This window comes from Atractosteus spatula, chromosome 19, assembly GCF_055471065.1.
Source record: "Atractosteus spatula isolate fAtrSpa1 chromosome 19, fAtrSpa1.hap1, whole genome shotgun sequence".
NCBI classification, from domain to species: domain Eukaryota; kingdom Metazoa; phylum Chordata; class Actinopteri; order Semionotiformes; family Lepisosteidae; genus Atractosteus; species Atractosteus spatula.
In genome coordinates this window covers 15,597,568-15,619,772 of record NC_142724.1, presented here as the reverse complement: position 1 = coordinate 15,619,772, position 22,205 = coordinate 15,597,568, and the positions used below count along the sequence as shown (strand labels likewise).

Below are 22,205 nucleotides of genomic sequence, written 5' to 3'. Positions count from 1 at the left end.
CACTAGAGAGTGATTAAAGAACAACTGAGCTCAAACCCATTGCATCGTCAATTTCTTTTGACCAAATTTTGTGGAAAATGCCATTCCTAATTCATTGAGTGCAAAGAATGCAGTTTACACACATGGAAAACAGTTACTTTTCCATAAAAAGAACATGTAGATTCAAAGACTGAACGATTAGTGGCATGTGATCCACAATAGTAGTGGTAAACTACTATCTTTAACTTAGTTTACCATACTGGTAAACTAAGTTAAAGCTATTCTTTAAAAGTGACTTGTTTTTCTCAGGTTAACAAGGTAATACATTGGTAATGTAAGTGTTAGTCTAACAGACAGACACATTTAAAGGCACTCAATGCATGAACAATATGCTGGAACATTTTTCCTTTCTTCTGTGTGTCATGCAAGTTCTCTGACAGCTGAGCTATCAGTCTTTTCCACATAGAACCCAAACAATTTCTGCCTGCTTTAATGACAAATGTGCAGCTGTTTCAGATTAAGCAATTAAGGATTGTTGGTATAAAATAAGGTCTGCCCTGATTTGAAAATCCACTTGCCAAAATTAATTTCTGCTGCTGGTGTCTGGTATTTCAAACTGAGAAGGATACTGCACAGAGTGTTTAGTGTGTGTTTTCACTGTTGATGCACAACATTGAAAAATGTATATCATTACTAGGGTCTTAGACAGAGGCAGGAGAAGAAACTTAACGTTCAGGCTGCTTGGATTCCTGTGACAGAGTGTTGGAGAATGAGAATTGGGCTTACAGTCGGACCTAAATCAGACTTTTTCCTAGTAAGTTGAAAGCTTCCCCCCCCCACGCACAAAAAAGTAACAGGCTACAGGAAAATAGTTAAGGCTGTGACAAAAAAATATAATGATTTTCCAAAGAAACCATTTGCTAAAACTTTTAGAAAACATAATATTTTTATACCTAACTTATTAACATTATTAACATTAAATTAATGTTTCATAACTTCCTCACAAAGATGACTTGTGATGAACTAAACACATTCTTCATTACATTGTATAAGATGTGTATTTACACAGTCATTGCCTCCCCGATCGTATGTGAACACAGGCTGGCTGTTTTCACAGGTACTGGGTTGTGGCATAGATTAATATGTTTTATATTTTATCCACAGACTTCTGAAAGAGACAAAACTTTGATGCTGGATTCTCTGCTTGTTCTTCGCTGGGCTTTACATCAGAAAATGACCATACAATTATTGTTTTTAGCCTGTGCAGGTGGTAACTGAGGTCAGGTTCAAATGAGATCCGTCGGTATTCCATTAATTTTCTAAAGAGAATGTTCCTTAGCTAGGATGAATCCACATGGTGGTGCAGGAAATGCCCAGGGACCAACTAACATTTTTTTTTACTAGGGAATCCATAGCTTTGTGGAGAGATGACAGACGTGTATGGCTGTAGGTGATTGTGTTAAAAAATTAGTCTTCCCTACCAGTGAGACAGGTTTTCTGGATAATTCACTGATTGACTCATACATACTGTATATACACATTATATTGATTTATTTTGTTGACAGTTTTATACTTTTAAACAGCTGGGGTATTTTACCAGAGCAATCTGGTTGAAAAATCTTGCTCAGGGATATAACACTTTCCCACTTGGGATTGAAACCCACAACCTTCGGGTTATAAGTCCCAAGTCCTTGACCACTACTCCCTCAATACAGAGTTATATGTAAAATTAGAATAATTCCTGTATTTTCTTTTGTCGAGTTGTGCACAGGAGCATTTGTTGTATTTAATCTAAAATCTTCTTCATAATACGATAACCATACACACAGAACGAAAAATAACTCACTTAGCCCTCAGGACATGCTTGAATTAAATCTTTTTTTTCTATCTCATCTGCACTTTCAAGAAAAAAACTTTAAAACTTTAAATAAACGAACTGATCCATTCCTAGCCTCTGCTGAAATTCCCATTTCTGTTTGATGCTGCAGTCAATTGGAGAATCTGCCATTACCAAAAACAAAATTGTAAGCACAATGAAAAATGTTAGATTTGCCTACGTGAATCTTTTTTGCATCCAGAGTAAAGTTAACATATTCTGCAATACAGGATTTCAGCAGAATGTATCTCACCAACATTTCAGTATTTTACACTGTACTTTTTTGTGCAATAATATTTTTAAAACAAAATGAAAGAGGATTCTAAATAAATAACAATTCTGCATCCACAATTAAATATGCAGCCTCCACATTTATCAACTGGCCTTCACAGAATTTATATATGGCCATTTTATTGTTGCATATATTAGTAGCTGCATTATTTTCCATTTTTGAAATAAATCTCTGAGCATAATCATGATTATTATAGTGTGTATTGTTAAAAGTGGATAAAGATGTCCCAGATGAAAAATACTACATAAAAATAATGGTAATAATTTTACAATGCACTCACAAAGAATTTGTTTAACTTTAGAAAGCATGATTAGTAGCAGGAATACATTTTCCTCTAAAGTAGTGTTTTCCAAACATTTTCTGTGAAAGCCACATTTTTAATATCCCAAACATTTTGCTGCACACTTAATTATTTTAAAATAATAAGGACTAATATTGCAACTAGATTACAATTTTAACGAGAAACATCTGATTTCACTTTTTTAACTAGAATTTCAATGTGAAATGTGACTTTTTTCCATGAGAAAACTTGAATATTTGGTTACACAAGGCTCCTGATCCAGACTTTTTGATGTGATCTCTTCTGATTATTTCGCACACCTGAGACCTCTCCATTGCACACAATTTGGGAATCACTGCTCTAAGAAACTTTTTTTCTCTTTATTAAATGCCCTTTAACTTTCAGCACCAATAATTTATTATTACTTTCCATAGTGTTAGAAATGTTTCTATTCTGGAAGCCTACATATCATTTAACCATGCTGTGTAACATGGGGTTATATGGGATATGGGGTTAATGTGTTGTGGCATCTGTACTAGAATATACTAGAGTCTGTTCTAGGGGATTCTGAGATACAGTAGTTGTTTACTGAGATGCTATATAGGGTAGGTTGGATGCTGTTCATCTATGGTCTATTGGAATTTGTGTCCCGTGAGTAGCCAGGCAGGAGCTATAATGGAACAAATAAAGGTTTATTCCATGCTGAAAAGAGAGGAAAAGAAACGTTTCGGCCGTGGAGCCTTTTTTGGGTGTCAGAGCTATAATGTTCTGACTCCCTGTTAATCTTTACATTACATGGGAAGCAAGCCGGAGCACCACCTTAGATGAAAATGATAGTCTTTTTGACATATACCATTCAGCCAAACGTTTGTAAATCTCATAAAGAAACTGAAAAAAGATCCCAGAAGCACGTAAATGCACTACCAATACCAGCAGCTCCTGAATTCATTTTTTTTATTGCCCAATAGTTCAGTACAGAATCTTCTACCTTCATCAAGGTAGAACAATAACATGCACATTATGAGACCTTTACACAACACAACAATAGCTGTCAATTGAAAACTTATATGAATTATAATGTTATTATATTATAATCTTATCACTATGCACATCCCCAGATATATTTACACAGCCCAAATCCAATAAAACTTGTAATAAACATTGTTCTAACCATAACCATATAAAAGCCCAAATAAATGAATCAAAAGTTAAGTCTTTAAGTTTGTAAAGGAAATAATTAGTTTTGAAACAATTAGTTATTACAGGGATAATTCTCTTTTAGATAATTCTAATTTTGTTCAACTACAATTACAAAACTACATTGTTCAAGCAGTTTTAAAATGTATTAATTCCTATACATCAAGGTGAGATTTCATCTGTCAATCACACAACAAATTATCAAACATTCAATTCAATTATACTCACTATGTCTAGATCTTTTCAACTACTTCAAAACGTACCCTTTCAATGTCGGAAAAGATTTTGAAAAGGTAAATTTGAACCACAAATCTGATGACTACAGCCTGCGGCTATGCAGTTGCCCTATGCAGGACAAAAGAACACTCCCACTGTTCGGTTTCCGGACAACTACGTTCAACCAGTCCTTGGCTGAAACAGTTCAGTAAAATCACTTGCTGAAACTGCAAGTGTACAAAACATCTCCCATACATGAACATTCTAAGGTGACTTTTGTCCAGATGGAAGAAGACATTAGATATCTGGGCAAAATTATTTGAAGAAACAGTATATGACATGTAAAAGAAGGGAATTTTGGCACTATTAACTTTGTTTTGGATTTTTTTTTTGTTTTAACTTACTGTTTGCAAAAATCTTACAAATAAATTCCAATCACATTCTCACTCTCTCTGCACACAATGTGAACATACAGTATAGAAACGGTGATAATAACTGACACTTTATTTGACAGGGACACAACACCAAAATGTGTAGAGATTTATATGCTTTAAGCTGTTGATGGTGAAAGGTTTGGAAATATATATGATTGGGTAAAAGAGCTTGTGGTTCCTCTGGGCATTAGTCCAGAAGGTTTTATTCATGTCTTCCCATGCAGACTTCCCACAAATATATATACACTGCATACAGTATATATATATGCAGTATACAGTATGTGTGTTAGGATGTTTGATTTGAACCCCTGGCTCAGCCATGTCTACAATTGCCTGATCTGCATAGCCCAGAGAAGAAACTCATTATACCAGAATGTCAGTTCCTCACTGAAGAGAGTGTAAACACTCTTGAGAGTATTAAGTCTCATCTTCTTGTTGGTTGTATATACAGTAATTCAATACCTTTAGATAGTCATTTTTTATAATGATTGAAGCACATAAAAGAAAACATGTTTCACAATATTAAGTCGCTACTTCATGTTTTTACGACCTGTTTATGAATAGGAGGTTACTGATAATGGAATTGGCTTTTGAATTAATGGGTTTGCTGATTGCCATTAAAACCAGGAATTACTTAAGCTTTTATTCTGATGCAAAGGGGGTAAAGAACATTCAACAAAATCTTGCTGGAAACTGAACAAGATCAAAACCCAGTCCTGATGTGTCCTTAGCAAAGCCTGAAAAGTGGCTGTTGAAATGAAGGACAAAACAGTAAACAAAAGTGCAACACTAAGAGCCCATTTTAGGGAAGCCAATGTTATCTAAGTACCAAATATTGTGACCACTTCTTTATGAAGTGACAGAAAAATGCATAATAGTAACATCATATATAGTATATGGGTGTGCTTATATTTAGAGAGAGTGACTAATCATTCTTTCTATGTGCATGTTTTCCTGCACACACATTACTGTATATTCGTCCTGAAAATGTCTTGTTAAACCTGCAAAATGAAGTAAAGAAGCCCACCCTTCAACTTAATGGCTACAATGAAAAAGACTATTACCCTGAATACACACTGCAGCCCGCGTTTTCTCCTGGGCGGCTGTACAAACTGCACTACAGTAGTGTTCGGCTAATGTGAATCGCACAATAACAGAAACTGGAGCAGTTGCCAAGGCAGCGAGCTCCCCTCCCCCTTCGGCTCTGTGTTCCCTCTATTATCAGCAGAGGTCGCATGGCATTTAGCATGGAGAGGAACAGTCGAAAAGAGACTCTCTCCTGAGCTGAACGCATGGATAAGCACTGCTGCATGACAAAGCTAAGAGGGAGTGCGAACGTAGCGGGAAAATAGAAACGCAGAGCCGACAGACTGGGGGAAAAGACGAAAGAAAATCAAACCTTATTAAAGGAAAGCAAAAAGTTAATGTGCACTTGGGACTACAGCAACTAACACATTTGATTAATATTGTCTTGTTACTTTTTTTTATAAAGGACTGGAATATTTTACTTTTTTTCCTACAACACATTTCTTGGCATCTTTTAATACAATCCAGGATCCAGTTTATAAATTAAAAAAGTCGATTGAGCATCAGTCGTGCAAGCTTGTTGGTGCTGAAGTTAGAACGCGAACGGATGTGAGGAAAGGGTGCACTGAAAGACTCAACCCCTTTTCTCTTTCTCTCCGTCTGTTTCTTTTTTGTTCGGTTAAACAATAGAGAGTGAGAGAGAGAGAGTCACAGACATTGAACCTGCTTTCATGCCGTCAGTCTTGCGGACTCTGAGATGGACGTGAGATTTTATCCAGCACCCCCTTCTAGCGTGGGTTCATGTTCATTACCAACTGATCCAAGTTGCCTGAGCTCTTTGGACTATTATCACTGCAACAAGGTAATTAGGAAATAATGCGTTTATATATTAATTGTACAGCATCAATGTATTTAACCTGTTTCCACCATCTTTCAATAACGTGTCACATTTTGCAACTCGTGTCAGTGCTGGTGCGCTACTACTTTGACTTGTTTTTAATTGTAGGTGTTTTCCTTCTTTCTGCAGCCTGGTACCGCACTGTAGTCCAACATGTTGACCGGGTTCTCGGTTCCAGTCGGAACCGTTTAGATACTGTTCATCTTTGCAGCCGACTGCGACACTTCGTTTGCTTCTTTCCAAATGAGACAGGGCTAGAATTCCCAAACTTTTCTGTTTCCCTCTCCTCGAAGGAATTCTAGCAACCGAGAAGGGCACAACCAATTGGTTTGCAGCAACCCCTGCTACGCTGTTACCTCCTCCAAAAAGAGGAGCACTTTTAGTAGGTGGAACACAAAAAAAACTAAATCGTAGAAGTGTAACCGAACCTAGTGGTTATACAGTGTGTGTATGAAAATAGAACCTCTACGATTTAAGAATACTAGTTATATATAGTCCTTAAAAGTCAATTAAAAGGATGTAGATTTTGATAGAGCAAATGAAAATTAGTTTCTAACTCCGCATAGGAACCATTGCACTAGATGCATGTAGCAGTAACTCCATATAACTTAATGGACGCTGTTTGCGCTTTTGTTTTGATCTTTCTGTAAAAGCACCAGACATAAATAGTAACTTAACAATAAACATAAAACCACGCAGCAATTACAGAGTAGCTGAGTACTACCATTTCAGAAACCTGCTAAGTCAGTAAAACATCCATTTCGATTGACTTTCCTGACAAATGGTTTTGTTCTATACTAAAAGCAGGTTCCATGAAGTGCTACTTAATCTTTTTATATTTTTTGTAAGCTCTTTCGGACATAGATTACTGCTAAAAATCCGGTTTAAAATCTGCTTACTTATTGGTTTGCTGGGTTCTATGGTATTTTGATTTAAATACACATTTCAGGGATTTGAAATGTATAAAGTCATTTTAATTTTGTTTCGACTTGATATCAATTCTCTCGATTACTCTGCAGCTATTAGGAAATGTGGAGACTAGGAAAGATATGGGCTCTCAAAAGTGATTTTGTTATCTGTAAATATAAATATCATATATAAGTTGCCATACTTCAAGTACAGGGTATAAACAATAGAAAGAAGTACCCAGCTATTTGCATTTAGGAAAATAATTCAGGCAGTAGCATAATCCAGCTCACTTCTAAGGCTTTTTTCATTGTGTAATTATCGATCGAGAAAGACACAAATCAATAAATAAAAGGTTAAAATTCAGTGTATCTTTTTCCACTGCTATATTTTCCAAATATAATATACCATTCATTGCACTGTGTACATAAGACATTGTTTTTATAGGTTCTTATGTCCTGTGACAAGGGTAAAAATACAGATATGCAGGTTTGCATAATGTAGGCTGTGCAAGCACACGAATGCACAAATTTTATTTTTACGAATGCAGTACATTTTACCGAATGTATGCGTTTTCAGTCGATATAAACGGGAGTTGTGTTGTATGTGGTTTGATTTTTGTCTCTGTCACTGTATTGTAACAGCACCTGTTGTCAGACGTTAGTCGTGTAGCAGTTTTAAATTTTATACTCCAAAGATTTCGAAGCAATTCCAGGACACAGTCTGAAAACTCCTGGAAGCTGAGGTAACTTTGTATCAGTGTCGTCGTTTATTTTTATCTTTTGTGTTTTTTCGTAAAAGGGTGTCTTTGCCTCAGCGCCTCATAGAAGCTCACTAGTCATAACATAGCAATTGTGTTATAACCTAGTTTTGTTTTCCTGTTTAAACTTTAATGTGCAATGAGGAAAATTGTATTCGAACCGTCGAGAGTGCGTTCAGTATTGTTGACTCTACGAGCACACAGACACATCATCAGTTGATCGTTGTAGGTTAAAACAAGTATAAAACAAGTACAGTATAGGGCATCACTTATAGTAACTACACAGCAGGACATTTTCATATGTGTTTTACAACCTAATATCTATCGGACATATTTTCCAAACTGCAAATATTTATAATAGCTTTGCCTTTGGAATGTATTGGAACACAAAATGACTGATACTCGTTTTTATGCAGGAATGAACATTGCTACTGAGAATGGCTACCAGCGTTTTGGCACTTGTATCACACTGAGTGTGAACACTGTTCTCTTCAATGGGACGATGATGTTTCATGAAGGGTTGGTAGTGTGTCTGTTACATACTGTATTAGTACATGGTCATTTGCAGATGCATATAAAATGTTCACTTGTTTCATCTGATTACATGTAAGGATAAAATGCTATCACCTTGCATTGTGCACAGCAACCAGAGTATACAAGAAAGTTCAGAAAAACACGTATTATAGAAGGCACAGTGGAAGTGCAGCATTGCTTATCTGTAGACATCACTTAACATTGGGAGTAAATATGAATTTGTGTCCAGTGAGAACTAACTTGTCTGCATCAAGAGTCAAAAACGGGGTTTCTGTTAGAAGACAGTGGTCAGATTTTATTTGCTGTAAAATGAAGACACTTAACTGAACAAATGCAGCAGTAGCAAAACCTTTTAACACTGTGTAATTTAATTCAAGCTTTCATTTATTTGCCATGTAGGCAATGTGTTTATATAGTCATTGTGTTACTTGTTTTTGTTTTGTTGTTTTCTCCCTGCAATTAATTTCTCATTTTGGAGGTCATTGTGCCATTACTGCATTGTTGCGATGCTTCATGTTGTGTACACGTAGCAGCAGATTAATTATAGTTGAGGGCTATTGTGAGTTAATTAAAGGTCTGCGAAAAGGCAAGGTCAGTTACTGGGTTAACAATGAGTTGATATTTAGCAAATATTTTACATTTAAGATTTCTGTACTGGACTCTTCAGTTACAGAATTGTTTGCTGTTTGAAGGAGGGTTATCATATATATTGATGGGTTGATTGTGAACTCGGAGATTTACATAAGTTAACATTCTGTATAGAGTTAATTATGTGTGTAATTGTCAAGGTTTTGTCTATTAATCTTTCTGTGATTCATAACACACCAGTGGCAAAAATATAACCTTGCTCTGCAGCAATTCAACAATCAAATCACATTTTTTATTAAATATTCACTGATTTTGCACACTTAAGCTTCAATTATCCAGTAATCAACCTTGCTATTGTCTTTCAATTAAATAGTGCTTATATACAGTACCTTATCAAAAGTTTTTTTTTCTTGTACAAAGCACTTATGAGTTCTGTTTTGCTGTCAAGCACAGCAGAAGAACAAAATTAAAAAATATCACTGTAATGCAGTGTTAGGTTGTTGTCTTACGTTTATGAGTTTGAAAGAGTAATAAGGTATGGTGCAGTGTACTGTACATACAGACATGCTAATTCTGAAACTTAAACTGCAGCTCAACAAATGCTTCAGACCACCAAATTTGTGTTGGAAGAAGGATGGTTTTACATGGCAGTCTACATAATTGGTTGAATGTCACTGTCAATTGTAAGCCAGTTATACCAATAATTATTTACTGTTGACTAAGAGCCTGTGACTAAATTCATTTGCGGTCTATTTTAAATGAAAGGTTATATAAAAAAAGCCTTCTCATATTTATCTTTCAAATCTTGAAATAATATATTCAATATATTGTATTCTAGAAAAACTATTTTTCAGTGGTATGATAGTATTGTCAGATTCGCTATGTGACAAATGGATTATTTTAAATTGAAGTTCTTTGGCTTTATAATGAATTCAAACCTGTAATTACTCTGGTGTTTGAAACAGTGTGGGCAGAAGATTTCTACTGAATATAAATTGTTTAAATGTTAAGGGAATAAACAATTATTGATATTTGTTCAAGATTCGTATTTTATCCAAATAATTCGCAACATTGACTAAATTCAATTTATTAATTTTGATGTATATGTTCTTGTTTTTGAAGTGCACTGACAGAGACTGAGCCAGAGGACATAAACTACCTCACTTTGCTTTTACTTTTCAGTAATTTCTAAGGAGAAATGTTTTCTTAACTGGCTTAGAGTGATACTACAGGTGAGACTCTATCTGTCAGCAGTACAAAGAAAAAGAACAGCTATGAAACATAATTTTAAAGAACCCAAAATAAATTGGATGCCAAGCGGTTGCTTCACGAATCCAGCATGGAAATGTGATCCTCAGTTGGATTCTGCGCACGCACCTCATGCATATTTAATATGACAGGACAATATATTGGTGTTGCGTTGAATCAGTTATGCAGGAATCTGAAGGCTTGTTGAAATTATTTCAGAAGTAGAATGGTTGCAGTCTACACATTTCCGTATTTTTCCATTTGGGGGTTGGAATATCTGTTCAGTGTGGGGAATAAAATCAAGTTATTTTGAATTGTTAGGTAAAGACTTTTTTCATCACATTGCTGGTGTCATGTGCATTATAGAAAGATTGATTTCCTTAGCATTTCCTTTACTTTTGTGTGCAGTCTGTTTTAATCTGTTTAGATATGCATCTGTATGTAAATTTAAATGTGTTCAAATGACACAAATAGGGCGCTGCGGTATTCTTATTCTAAAGGGGCTGAAATTATAAGATCATAACTTTAGTGACATTATCATTTAAATGCTAAGACTAAAGACATAGAAGGGTTAATTTTGCCCAGCTGTTATGAATGGACAGTCAAAGTCCATCTTGCATTTGCTTCCCTTAAGTCTGTACCATGGAAATTAAATTAATTTTATTCAGAACTCCCTGTTGTGTTATAATGTGTATGCACCATTGTTCTGAGTGTTTTTTGTTTGGAGATTGCAACAGTTGTCAGAGCACATTTCTGCTGATGATATTAATAACAAATGATTGCAGAAAGCTTACATTGATTTGTAAAAGTTATGAGTTTTCTAAAGTTCTTTTCATATGTCATGTTTGATATTATATAGGACTAATTAAAGAAGCCAGACAATTTACTTTGCCTGTGTTCCATGAATTTGATTAACACAAGATCTGATTCCATAGGGGAAAATTTAGCTAAAATTATTTTATGTGATGAAAAGAAAAGACTACACTGAGTTTTAAAAATGTGATTGTCTTATGTCAATGTAGTGGTAGTCTCACAAAGCACACTTCAGATTGTCTTAGATTTGAAAATCTCTTTCATTTGATCATAAAATGCACTGATCCTATCTTTTAGACATATGGCTACCTACTGTAGATACAGCATCATTGAAATGTTCCCTTCTGGGAACAAATCTCGTTTTTCATAAGAACAATAGTTATTTGTTAAAACATAAGGCTGGTTTCACTGGTGTGGCATAGCTACACTGAAAAAGAGAAGAAAAAAACATCCTCATTGTTGATATTCATAGATAGGTAAACTGAAGCAATCTGTGTATTTTATTGCTCTTTAAGAAATCACATGTAGTGTTGCATTGCAGCTATCACTATATAAATTTCAACTTGGACTGTTTTAAAAATCTACTTTTCCATTCAGAGCAAAGGGTGTGGATTCAATTTAAATTCAGTCATATTCTTCCTCCTCAAGAAATTAACATTTTACTTTTTTGTAACGGTAATTTAATTTAGTCAACTCTTCAACTGATGCCTACTGTTTATTGTAAATTAATCAGGCTTGTGTGGGTACTGGTGTAATGCATTTGTACTTCCCTTTTTCATTGCTCCCCTAGATAGACATTTACAGTAAATTAGAATGAGCTCAGAAGTATAAATGACTGGGCTTGTTCTGTTTTTCAGATGTAACATTTTGCTGGAAAAAAAAGAGTGCCACATGTATGAAGCAAAATCACTGAGAACTTTTAATGAGATCTTCAGTGTCAGGCCACATGAATCTTTCTTGTTTATTAAAATATTAAGAGTTTAGCAGAATAATTCATCAAATGAGTTAAAAAGTGCTTTTGCTTATGGCATGAATGAAGTCATTAAATATTACTAAACGCCTCCACTGAGGCACATAGAAGTAAAAGTGGAGCTGGATCATTAGGGTTTGTGTTAAAAAGGTTGGTTAAGGCCTTTTATATCTGTTTGTTATCTTTAAATAACCTTAAGACCATCATATTAGGAATGCAACTGAAAGTTTAATGGAATTTAATAAATCTGCTGGGGAACGACAGGGAAGTTTGTAAGAAGTCTAGGGTGACTTGAAGTCCATGTGTATTCACGGGAATCTCTGGAATGTGGCTTCATTGAATGAAAAACAAAATACGCTGATGCCTTAATACAATATTAACTGTGCTAATTGTTCTCCGAGCGGTTCTCAGCTTCCCAGCAAGTTTAATTAGGCATCAATGACAGATGAAACTGAAAGCGATCTAACTGCACGTATATCGCTGCTAAAGCAGTTACGCTCCTCTGTGCAGTTTTGCATGGCTTCTGAAGTTTTGTGCATGAAAGCTTAGTTGCAGTGAAGTCTGAGTCATTTTTACTTGGCAGAGATTTAGTGTAATCTCTTTCAAGCTTCAATATATCTTGCATTGATGAGCGAGACTATTGTGCCTTCAGTATATGCACTGTGTGTGCCTGTGCTGAAGGCCATTTCTCCATAAGTGCATGTTTTGGTGAAAGAATATTTGCTGAATGCATTATGACTTGTGCATATCCCCGGGCAGAATTTCATTACTTAAATGAAGTCAGAATGAGGAGATGCTCCTATTTTTTATTTCTTTCATCAGCCTTGGAAAATCTTTTTTTTATTTTACTCCACTTTAACATACTGTAAGTGTCTTCTGTCATCTATTTATCTTAAGTGGGAATAAAAAAAAAGTTTAGGGTCTGTGTTTTTAATTTTTATTGTTATTTTAACATTAGACATGTTACACACAATGTGTGGGCACATTCTGCATTAATTAAAAACTGGAAGGTACAATATTTCAAGTTGATCATTAATTTAGCTTTTTTACATTTTACAGTGGCATAGATTTTAGGGCGATTATGTGGTAATTATGTTACATTCACATTAATACGTGTTGTGTTATAGGAAGTGAATGAAAATCCCTTTATTTTTGTTTTGCTCATTTCTTGGAATACCAGTTAAGAGGTTGTGTTTTTTCACAAGAAAAGGAAAAAAACGTTTTCAGTGCAAATAATTAAATAAATTGCAGGCACGTATTTAATTATTGTCAGGATAGCCATCTGTGCAATCCTGTCTATATAAATCAATATTTTTTTCAGATACTTTCATTCAGATGCATTTCAAAGCTGAAAATTGATTGCTACCTAACATACACGCATCTAAGGGTGTTAGGGTAAAAAAAGAATGAGCAATTATTTTTTCGGTAACTCAAATTTATAACTTCAGAAACAGGGGCAGGATGGGTGACTTATGTCTGTGGCCCTCAAGAGAGAGTAAAGCAATTTTTAGCACTGTCTTTGACAGCAGAAATTGTTACATGTGTTAGACATATCTAAGCAGATGAAACCTACAGGCATGTTTTAAACTGCTATGTCTGGGTCTCTCTCAGGGGTTAATTGGATTACATCAGTTAAGAGCTATGTATTATATATGCACAGCTCCCATCGTCAGAGAAAGGAACAAAGACACAATACAGCACTCCTTTTTTAGATATTGAATGATGGAATGTTTCCCATTGTGAAGTGAGTGAGCCTGCTGAATTTCATTATAAATGTGCCTGTTTTAGAGTGCTTGAAACAACTAGTATTGTTAATGGTTATCTGCAAAGTATTTGCCATGCCAGGAAAGGAACCTGTCTAATAAGTGCAAAGTTAAAATGCAATATAACTTTTAATTATATAACTTTTAACTTTGCATACAATTTTAATTGCATATAAAATGCAATGAGAATACTTCATACATGTCCATATGTTATTATTACCTAATGTTCATTCACATATATTCTTCCTATCTGGGACTGCTTAGAAGAAGATGTTGTGTATACCATAGTTTGGGCAACATGGCAGTCAATATTATTTATACATTTAAATTTAAAAAGCTAAGAATTTGTTTTTTTTTATAATATCTAACAGCAGCATGCAATATAATAAGTTAAATGTAAATCCAAATCCTAAGATACATCTATTTTGTTCATGTGAATTAACAAGTTTGAGAAAGATAGATATTAGAGAACCTGTTGTTTCTGAGGGCGTAAAGTACCCCTCTCTTTTTCAGATGTCCGCAGCGTCAGTGCAGTCTTTAACTAGGGTGAGGAATTACTGGGGTCCTCTAAAAAACAAACCTGAAAAAGCCTGTCATCCAAGAAAAATGGCAAGAAAAAATTGTGTAAAAATTTAGACTGTGTAAGATTTAGAGGGCAGGCTGTCCTTTTAATTCATATGCCTACAGTTTCCTGACACTGCAAAATAAGGGTCAGAGTCAGTTGTGGGATATTTGCCTTTGTTTCTGAAGTGAAAATAATACACATTGTAAATATTTCATTTTAGTACAGATTATGTTAAATGTATTTCGCCCAGCTTGTCAGTTTTTAATTTTAAGATGTTCTGGCACATTTGGCGCATTTAATTATCCATTGTCTTCTGTTTCAGAACATGGTCAGTTGCAGTCTCTTATTTCTTTGGAGTCTTTTCTTGTAGCGTTTACAGATCAATTTTATTTTGAAAGCAGAGCTAAAAAAAGACGTCTTTACAAAATAATTGAGAAATCCTATTTTGACATATAAAATTAGAATTTATTGCGGTCAGTCATGTATTATTTTTATTAGAACTTTTTTTTTCCTCCCAGTGATATGAAAGTAATGTTGAATGAAGTTTTCAGCATAAAGCAGAATGAAAATTTAAAATTCATATCAATGACTAGGCCTAGCAGTGGGCTGGGGATGACAGAATGAGAGGAGGGGTGGGAGGCAAGTTGCTGTATGAATTACAGGTGTTTCTCCTGGGGAGAAAGCTAGGAGCCCAGTTTCAGGCCCCTTGTATGATTTATTTTATAGTTTTATGAAGAATTTAGACATACTCATTTTGTCTATTACTTTAATTATTTAATGAGCCGAAAATTACCTGTAACATTACAGGACCATCGATCGATTTTTTCTTTTAGTAAAACCAGGCAGATCTGTCTCTGAGGCAGGTTTGCCTTTGGCAGAGTTTCCATTACCAAACCAGCAGGAACGTATTCTCTCTGTACATCTGTGCTGGTAGAATAATACTTAACACATCTGGGAGAACTGCATCACCGAAGTGCTCAAAATTAAAAGTCTGTCCTGTGACAGTTAACTATGAAATCCCCATAGGCTTCACCTCACAGACAGATCTGACATACAGTACATAATGTTTTTGTAACATACAGGTGAACTGTATATATTTGTTAAACTTTGCATTAATTCTTTAGTTTACTATTTACTTATTTTTATTTTCTTTCAACCTGTCATGTTAAACAACCCCTTCTAATGAATAATTTGGTTTGAAAGTTTTTTTTATAATGGACATTAGTTACGGAAAGTGTCTTCATTTCTTCTCTGTAAATATCTGATGATATTGGCTAGGCATTGGGCTGTCCAACATTTATTTGGCCCATATTATAATAATATGTGTATTATATTGCACCTTAAAGCAGTGAAACAATCCTATCATTCTAACTTGTTTGATTTTTTTTATTTTTGTTTTTTTCGCAATGTAGAAAAATATGTAAGGAACAGCATCATGTTTTCACTAAAGAAGGGGGTAAGAGTTGTTTGGGGCTGTTAATGTGATGTGATGGAGTATCACAAGAGTAATGATGGAATGTGCTTTGCATTACCCGTCCTGATGCACAGTGTATAGTAAGATCTTACGTGATCATGCAGATGAAAGGTAATAGGAAATGTACTTGATAAGGAGAATGAAAATCTTAACATAGAACCACAATGTATTTATATTTAATACAGAAATGTTTAATGTAGCATCTTTGACTTTTGTCCTGTTAATAATAAAATAACTTAAAGCAATATTGTAAGAGGGGTTTAGCAAGCTTCCAGGAGCTTCATACAAAAGTCTGTGGTATATATTAATAACTAAGTATAAATCCATCCTGATTTTCTTAAATGGGACTGAAAAATACATTGTTTGCTAACTTAATTTTTATGTAAATTGTAGTTTAATACAGTAAAACATTTAGCTCAGTACACATTCTTTTTCAGTAGTTATGCCTTTATTAGGTATTAGAATCACTTGCATAGGGTGGGAAAACATATTACATCTATGCTTTCGGTTCCCATGTAAATCAGAACTGTAGATCCTTAATCACATTAAATGATGGCGAAGAGGAGAAACTTGAAGGAGCGCTTTTTTCAGGTACAGTGTATAAGACAATGTCAGAACCACAGGACGGCTTCTTTGTGGGCTGTAAGTACAGTAGGAGGCAGATGGAGAGTGAGCAGGAGGTGCAACACTAGTAGATCATGTGGTGATTCAAAAGCTCCAGCCTTCAGAGTTGTCGGGCGACCAGTGGGACAGTCAAACCTGAAGATAAATTCTGAGATCAGATTCTGTTTCTCATAGTAATGGGAAGGAGATGAGACAACACAAACTTATACATAATGTTAGTAGATATCTGAAGCTCCAGATGAATTTTCAAGTATTCCTCATTTATAGGTAATTAATTTTACCAAGTTGTGACAGATTCCCTAGTTATCTGGGTATGTCGGATGGATAAAGATCAATTTTCAATTTCTGGTGTGCTTTCAGATATGTTTTTATATATTTGTCCAGCCATGGAAATATTTTAATTAAGAACTGTGAACTTTTTGTTTCTGTTATTTGTCCATCTTCGAATAAGAATTACTGCAGTAACGAGAACATGGCTAACAGTTTTTTTCAAAATGTGTCTGTGAGATATATTCTTATATACAGTAAATATATTTATGCAAAAAAACAACTGAAGACGTTAAATGAGTTTGTAGAGAGAAAACCTTACCTCTGTTCCGTTTTGTTTTTAATAACTGGATTTCCCAATATTTCTAGGAAAAATGGAGGTGGTAAAATGTCTCTGTCCTTCAGAAACGTGATGCTCTGGCCTGGGCCTTTTAAATAGATGTTCCAACACAGCCGTGGTATGTGCACAAAAATGTTAATTAAGTGGAAATAATCAGGCCTAGGCTTACATAGTGTGCTAGTGTTGGCTGCACTCATTCGGATAGTTTGCTGACGAGGGAAAGTAAGAGGCTGTATGGTATTGTTTCCAGTGGAAATGAGCCTATTGCTATGGACATGGAAAATTAAAAGCTTTAGCACTTGTCTACTTCCATCCAAAGATCAATATACAAAGTTATTAAATTAAGCGATATTCATTATGTATACTGTATGTTAAGGGTTTACTTATGGTTGTTTCCAGATTTCTTCCCTCATTTACAAGATCTTATAAAAACTCATTTATCTCAGAAAGTGTAGGTTTACATCACGATTTTTCAACATTTCTGAATAAGAAATGTGCTAAATGTAAGAAAAGGAACACCAAATATATTCTGTATCAATAAGTTGACAAAAATACTTATATTTCTTAATACATAATACAGAAAAATATTCAGAAACATGTTGAAAATGTAAATTTAATGTTGTGACATTGTTTAGTTGTTGTTTAGTTTCACATGGCCTCAGAAAGTTGAAAAACCTGTTGAAAATCACTTGATTTGTGCTAGGTTTCATATTAGGTTGAGCACAGAAACTAAACAATCAGATCCATGACAACATAGTTGGAGTTACTACTCCACTAGGAACAGTAGGAAAACTAGGAAAAGACCCAAGTGAATAATTAGAAAAGTGGTTTGGGGTTATATCTGTTGCTCTGTCACCCAGTGACAACTGGCAATCTTCCAAAAAAGCTCTGGCCTGAACTGATACAGTGTATCCAAAACTACCATTTAACATTGAATTAGATAGCAACAAAAATGTAAAATACTTAAATTCTCCAAATAGTAACTGCCAAGTAAAAAACACATGCTGTAGTTGGATAGACCCATATTGTGTTTTGGGTCTGTAATACTAGCAGTATGATAAGCACAGAAAGATTAAGCTAATTTTAAGAAGAATGTCATCCTTTCTGTGAAGAATAGAAATGGATCTGTTCTGCTTTAAGGTTGTTTTACATCGTTTGGTCTTGGTGTCCTAGTTAGAACTTAGGGAAAGCTATTTTAGATAAAACCTGGTGCCTTCTGCTATGAAGTTCAAGTTTGGTTACAAATGAAATTCATAATACATTTCCAATACAACAAAACTGCAATACAAATTCAGTGACCAAATGGTTAAAAGAGCATAAAAGTTAGTGTTATATATTGGTTATCACTGTCTCTACAACATTTGTGGTATGAGCTAAGCGAAGCAGATCACTAGTGCAGACTGCATAACCTGGGGGTGAAACAGTTTTTGCATGGATGTTCGGTAACTTTATATCTTTCTCGCATGTAACACTATACCGATTGCCAAAGTATGGATACATTTAAAGAATGTTATTTTAAAATGAGGTATTTTATTAATATTTTTCACATTCTGTTTGTACATGCAGTATTGAAAGTCATGCAAGTCTTTAGGTTTTGATTTATTTGTATGGTAAGACATAGTATTTACACCTGGAGTTTTATGCTTAATTTTGGAACATCAAGACTTTCAATGCATGTGCTATTCTATCCTGTTTATAGTAAAACCTATTAATTTTCATTTTAATATATTTGTTTATGGATTAATATTTCCAAAACTTTTCCACATACAAAATTGTCCTATAATGATTGTTGTGTGTTTTTACTGTTCTTGTCTAAGGATAATCTACCAGAGTAAGGAAACTAAAATACAGAGTTGCCTTTGCTAGCAGATCTAGCAAGCATGGCCTCTTCCTGTTATTAATCAAGCCTCACTATATGGGTCAAAGCTCTCTATTTATGTTTGAAGTTATGATGCCAAAAGGTCACCGGAACAAAATCAGGTTGCCTGCAGCAGATTATATTTTTAAATTAGTGAAATGTACTGTGCTGCACTTTGGGAGTAGTTGCTCTGAAACTAGACACAGGACACCAACCATTACAACTCTGTCACTAGCCACTAAAATATAAATGTGCATTTTCCACATACTTCACTGGACTGATTCAAAAACTGCTGTGTTCTGTTATTTAATGGTGTGTGCTCATGAAGAAGAAAGGATGAAGAGGTGACCCTTCTGTGGTTGCAACCTAATCAGAGTGTAGTTTGTTGAGAATGCCTTGAGGCAAAATTAAGAGAAGTGGTGGGCTGGATGAAAGGTAATACTTTTCTCGCTGTTTCATCTGGAGTTAAAAATCTTTCAGAAGCCAATTTACAGGCTGCATGAGAGAACTACAAAGGTAGTCTAAAGTGGACCAGACCTGTCGAGGCCTTTGTATTTTATATATTTTTGTTTTGGATTCTTTGTGATGAAGTTCACACTGGTACATTTCAGCACATACAGTATGCTCTTTTCATAGAAGAAGCTGTTTTCAACAATGTGTCTTCCTTTACATGGGTACCTTCAATCCAAGGTGTTGGAATCACAGCGAACTGGCATGACATGGAGCCCTAGAATTGTATAAATATATAGTTTTGATAGAGATCAGAAGTGAGCTGAGGAGTGATTCATTGAGTTGTTGGGACTGTATGTTTTAATTTTGGATGATTCCTTCTAGATATTTTTTTTCTTTGATGCTAAAGAAGAAGTACCCCAAACTGTAGAATTTATAACATCATTGAAAAAGGAACATATGTTGTTAAATTTCAAATTTAATTACATTGTAGCTTTGAATTAAAAGGGAGATCCAGTGAAAATCAAAATAAAAAGTAAAATACCCTAAACTATACTGTAGATCAGAACATATTAAGTTCTCCGATGAGCTGTGTTTGTGTGAAAATACAAACTTTGCATTTTCAGTGAACACCCTAGGACTGACAGCGATCAGGAGCAATTCACTAAGTTTAATCTTGGGTCTTCCCAAGGGGTAGATGAATTTTACTACATACAGTATACAATAGTAATGTAAATAAGTACATCACTAACTATTTTGAGAATGCGTTGTGAATTCTGATTATTATAAAGATGTCAGAAATACACCAAAATATATTCCAACATGTGACAACACAAACATGGTCATTGATACCTTACAAAATAAATAATTAAATTCTGAATGTTTAAAGGTTAAGTAAAAATAGGTAGTAACATACTTTCAAAACCACCTGAGAGCTGATCCAGGCATCAGAAGATCAGCATAATTTACTGCCATCATAAGATGTGCAGTTTGCTTTTCATTCTTGTGATTCACAGTTTTAAGACAGGATTTAGTCATCGCAAACTAACACTTTCCTTTCTGTTATCAGATATGCTTATTCAGAAGGTTCATGTTATTAGAACAAATTAGAACTGATGGTTAGCCCAAACAAAAACAGATGTTTGACAAATTAAAAAAAACTTTGGTTACTAGCCAGTACTTTTGATATTTGTAAAATTCAGTCAGCATTATATGGAATGATGTGCTTTCTCTATGAATTGGAGAGCTTATTTCTTACTCATGTTTCTTCTCAATTTCTGTACGTGGTTTACATCTCTGTACTTGGATTTGTGGGTGTTATTTGTCTTTAGAATAGTACAGTAACTAAATTGTGTTCTTCCTGGTTTTATGTTCACTGTAAATATAATGTTATCCTAACCACCCAACCACAGAAGGAACTGTTTTTATGACAGATTCAACACTGTGTTATGCTCTAAATAACAAAAATAAACCATCCTAAAACTTTGCATTCTTATATGTGAGGAGATTGTATTTTGATGTTTTACTGAGCTTCCAACAATAATTATATTGTGCAATGAATTTTCTAAATTAGTATCCAATGATTTCTGTTTACTTACTCATGATTAAACATACTGTATACAGTACATACAGAAATATACACCTGCCTTTCAGTCAAAGTAGGAATGCAAAATATTTTTCAAAATATATCAATATCACCTAGATTTTCAAAGACGTTATTGTTGAGGGAACCTACAGAAAACAGAAAAAACAAAGAATAGAAATAGAATTTCATTTTTGATTTTTTTTGTTCCTGGTAATAACCCAGCTTGAATGATGGCACCATCTTTACATTATGAGCCAGGGAATAAATCTTGTGCTGTCATGTTAGTTGTCACAGGGGAAAACAACACAGGGGGACTGGTCACAAATAACAGCTGGCTTATTAATTCATTTGTGCATTTCTGATAACTGGCAATCATGTTCCACAGCAAGTACAAGTAGTTCTGGGTGAAACCATTGTGATCCATTTTGAAACCTGAAGCCCTCCTGTGTTTTCTGAGGAGACTGGGGTTGAAGGAAAATGAATGAAAAACTCTGGGACTGAGTCAAATGCATTTCCAGTACATGCACACTACCTCTGCCTCTGCACTTACACAAAGACCACAGAGTTGTTTCTCAGACATGAGAGGAGACCTCCTCATCCCTCATCATATTTTTATTAATTGCAATTGTTGGGTAAATTTAACCAGTGAAAGCATTATCACTCTGCTACTTCTACCATTTAGGCAGAAGATGTTGTTGAACAGTATTGTCACCCAATGTGAGAGTGAGAAAATTAAGTCACTGGGGTTGACTGTGTGTAACAGTGAGTGGTAAAGCACCATAGCTCAAACAAGTTTGGTCTGTTTTTTTAGCTTTTAATGTTATTAAAAGCTGATTTTTATCATAACCTCAGAAAAACTATAAAATGAACCATCAATTTTTTTTCAGCTGCGGGTTGTATATCAGAGTGTGATGTTTTTAAAATATCTTTACCTTTTTCCCATAAAGTGGTCCACTGACTTTTTTCCTGTATGCCACAGTACGAGGCAACTGAATCATGGCCTCAGTCATTTGTGAGTCTGACGATAAAAGTCAAAGGTTAAAGTAGATCCTGGCAGAAGCTGTTGCTCACACTACCGGTGTAACATGTAATAATAATTGCTTACACTTATATAGCGCTTTTCTGGACACTCCACTCAAAACGCTTTACAGGTAATGGGAACTCCCCTCCACCACCGCCAGTGTGCAGCCCCACCTGGATGATGCGACGGCAGCCATAGTGCGCCAGAACCCTCACCACACATCAGCTATCAGTGGGGAGGA

The 22,205-nt window shown here is 34.8% G+C and overlaps 1 protein-coding gene across 5 annotated transcripts in view; it reads left to right on the top strand.

Annotated features, from left to right (window-relative positions):
- Window positions 1-5,508: 5,508 nt before the first annotated feature.
- The window catches only part of tox2 (TOX high mobility group box family member 2), a 147,093-nt gene continuing 130,396 nt past the window's right edge, over window positions 5,509-22,205 (top strand). For 2 of the 5 annotated variants that reach the window (XM_088937262.1, XM_088937261.1), the window contains exon 1: window positions 5,528-6,162. In XM_088937262.1, the coding sequence (XP_088793388.1) occupies window positions 6,058-6,162 (105 nt within the window). In that variant the 5' untranslated portion in view covers window positions 5,528-6,057. Of the gene's footprint in view, window positions 6,163-22,205 lie in introns of all 5 variants that reach the window. The other 3 variants (XM_088937264.1, XM_088937265.1, XM_088937263.1) reach the window with 3 other exon arrangements.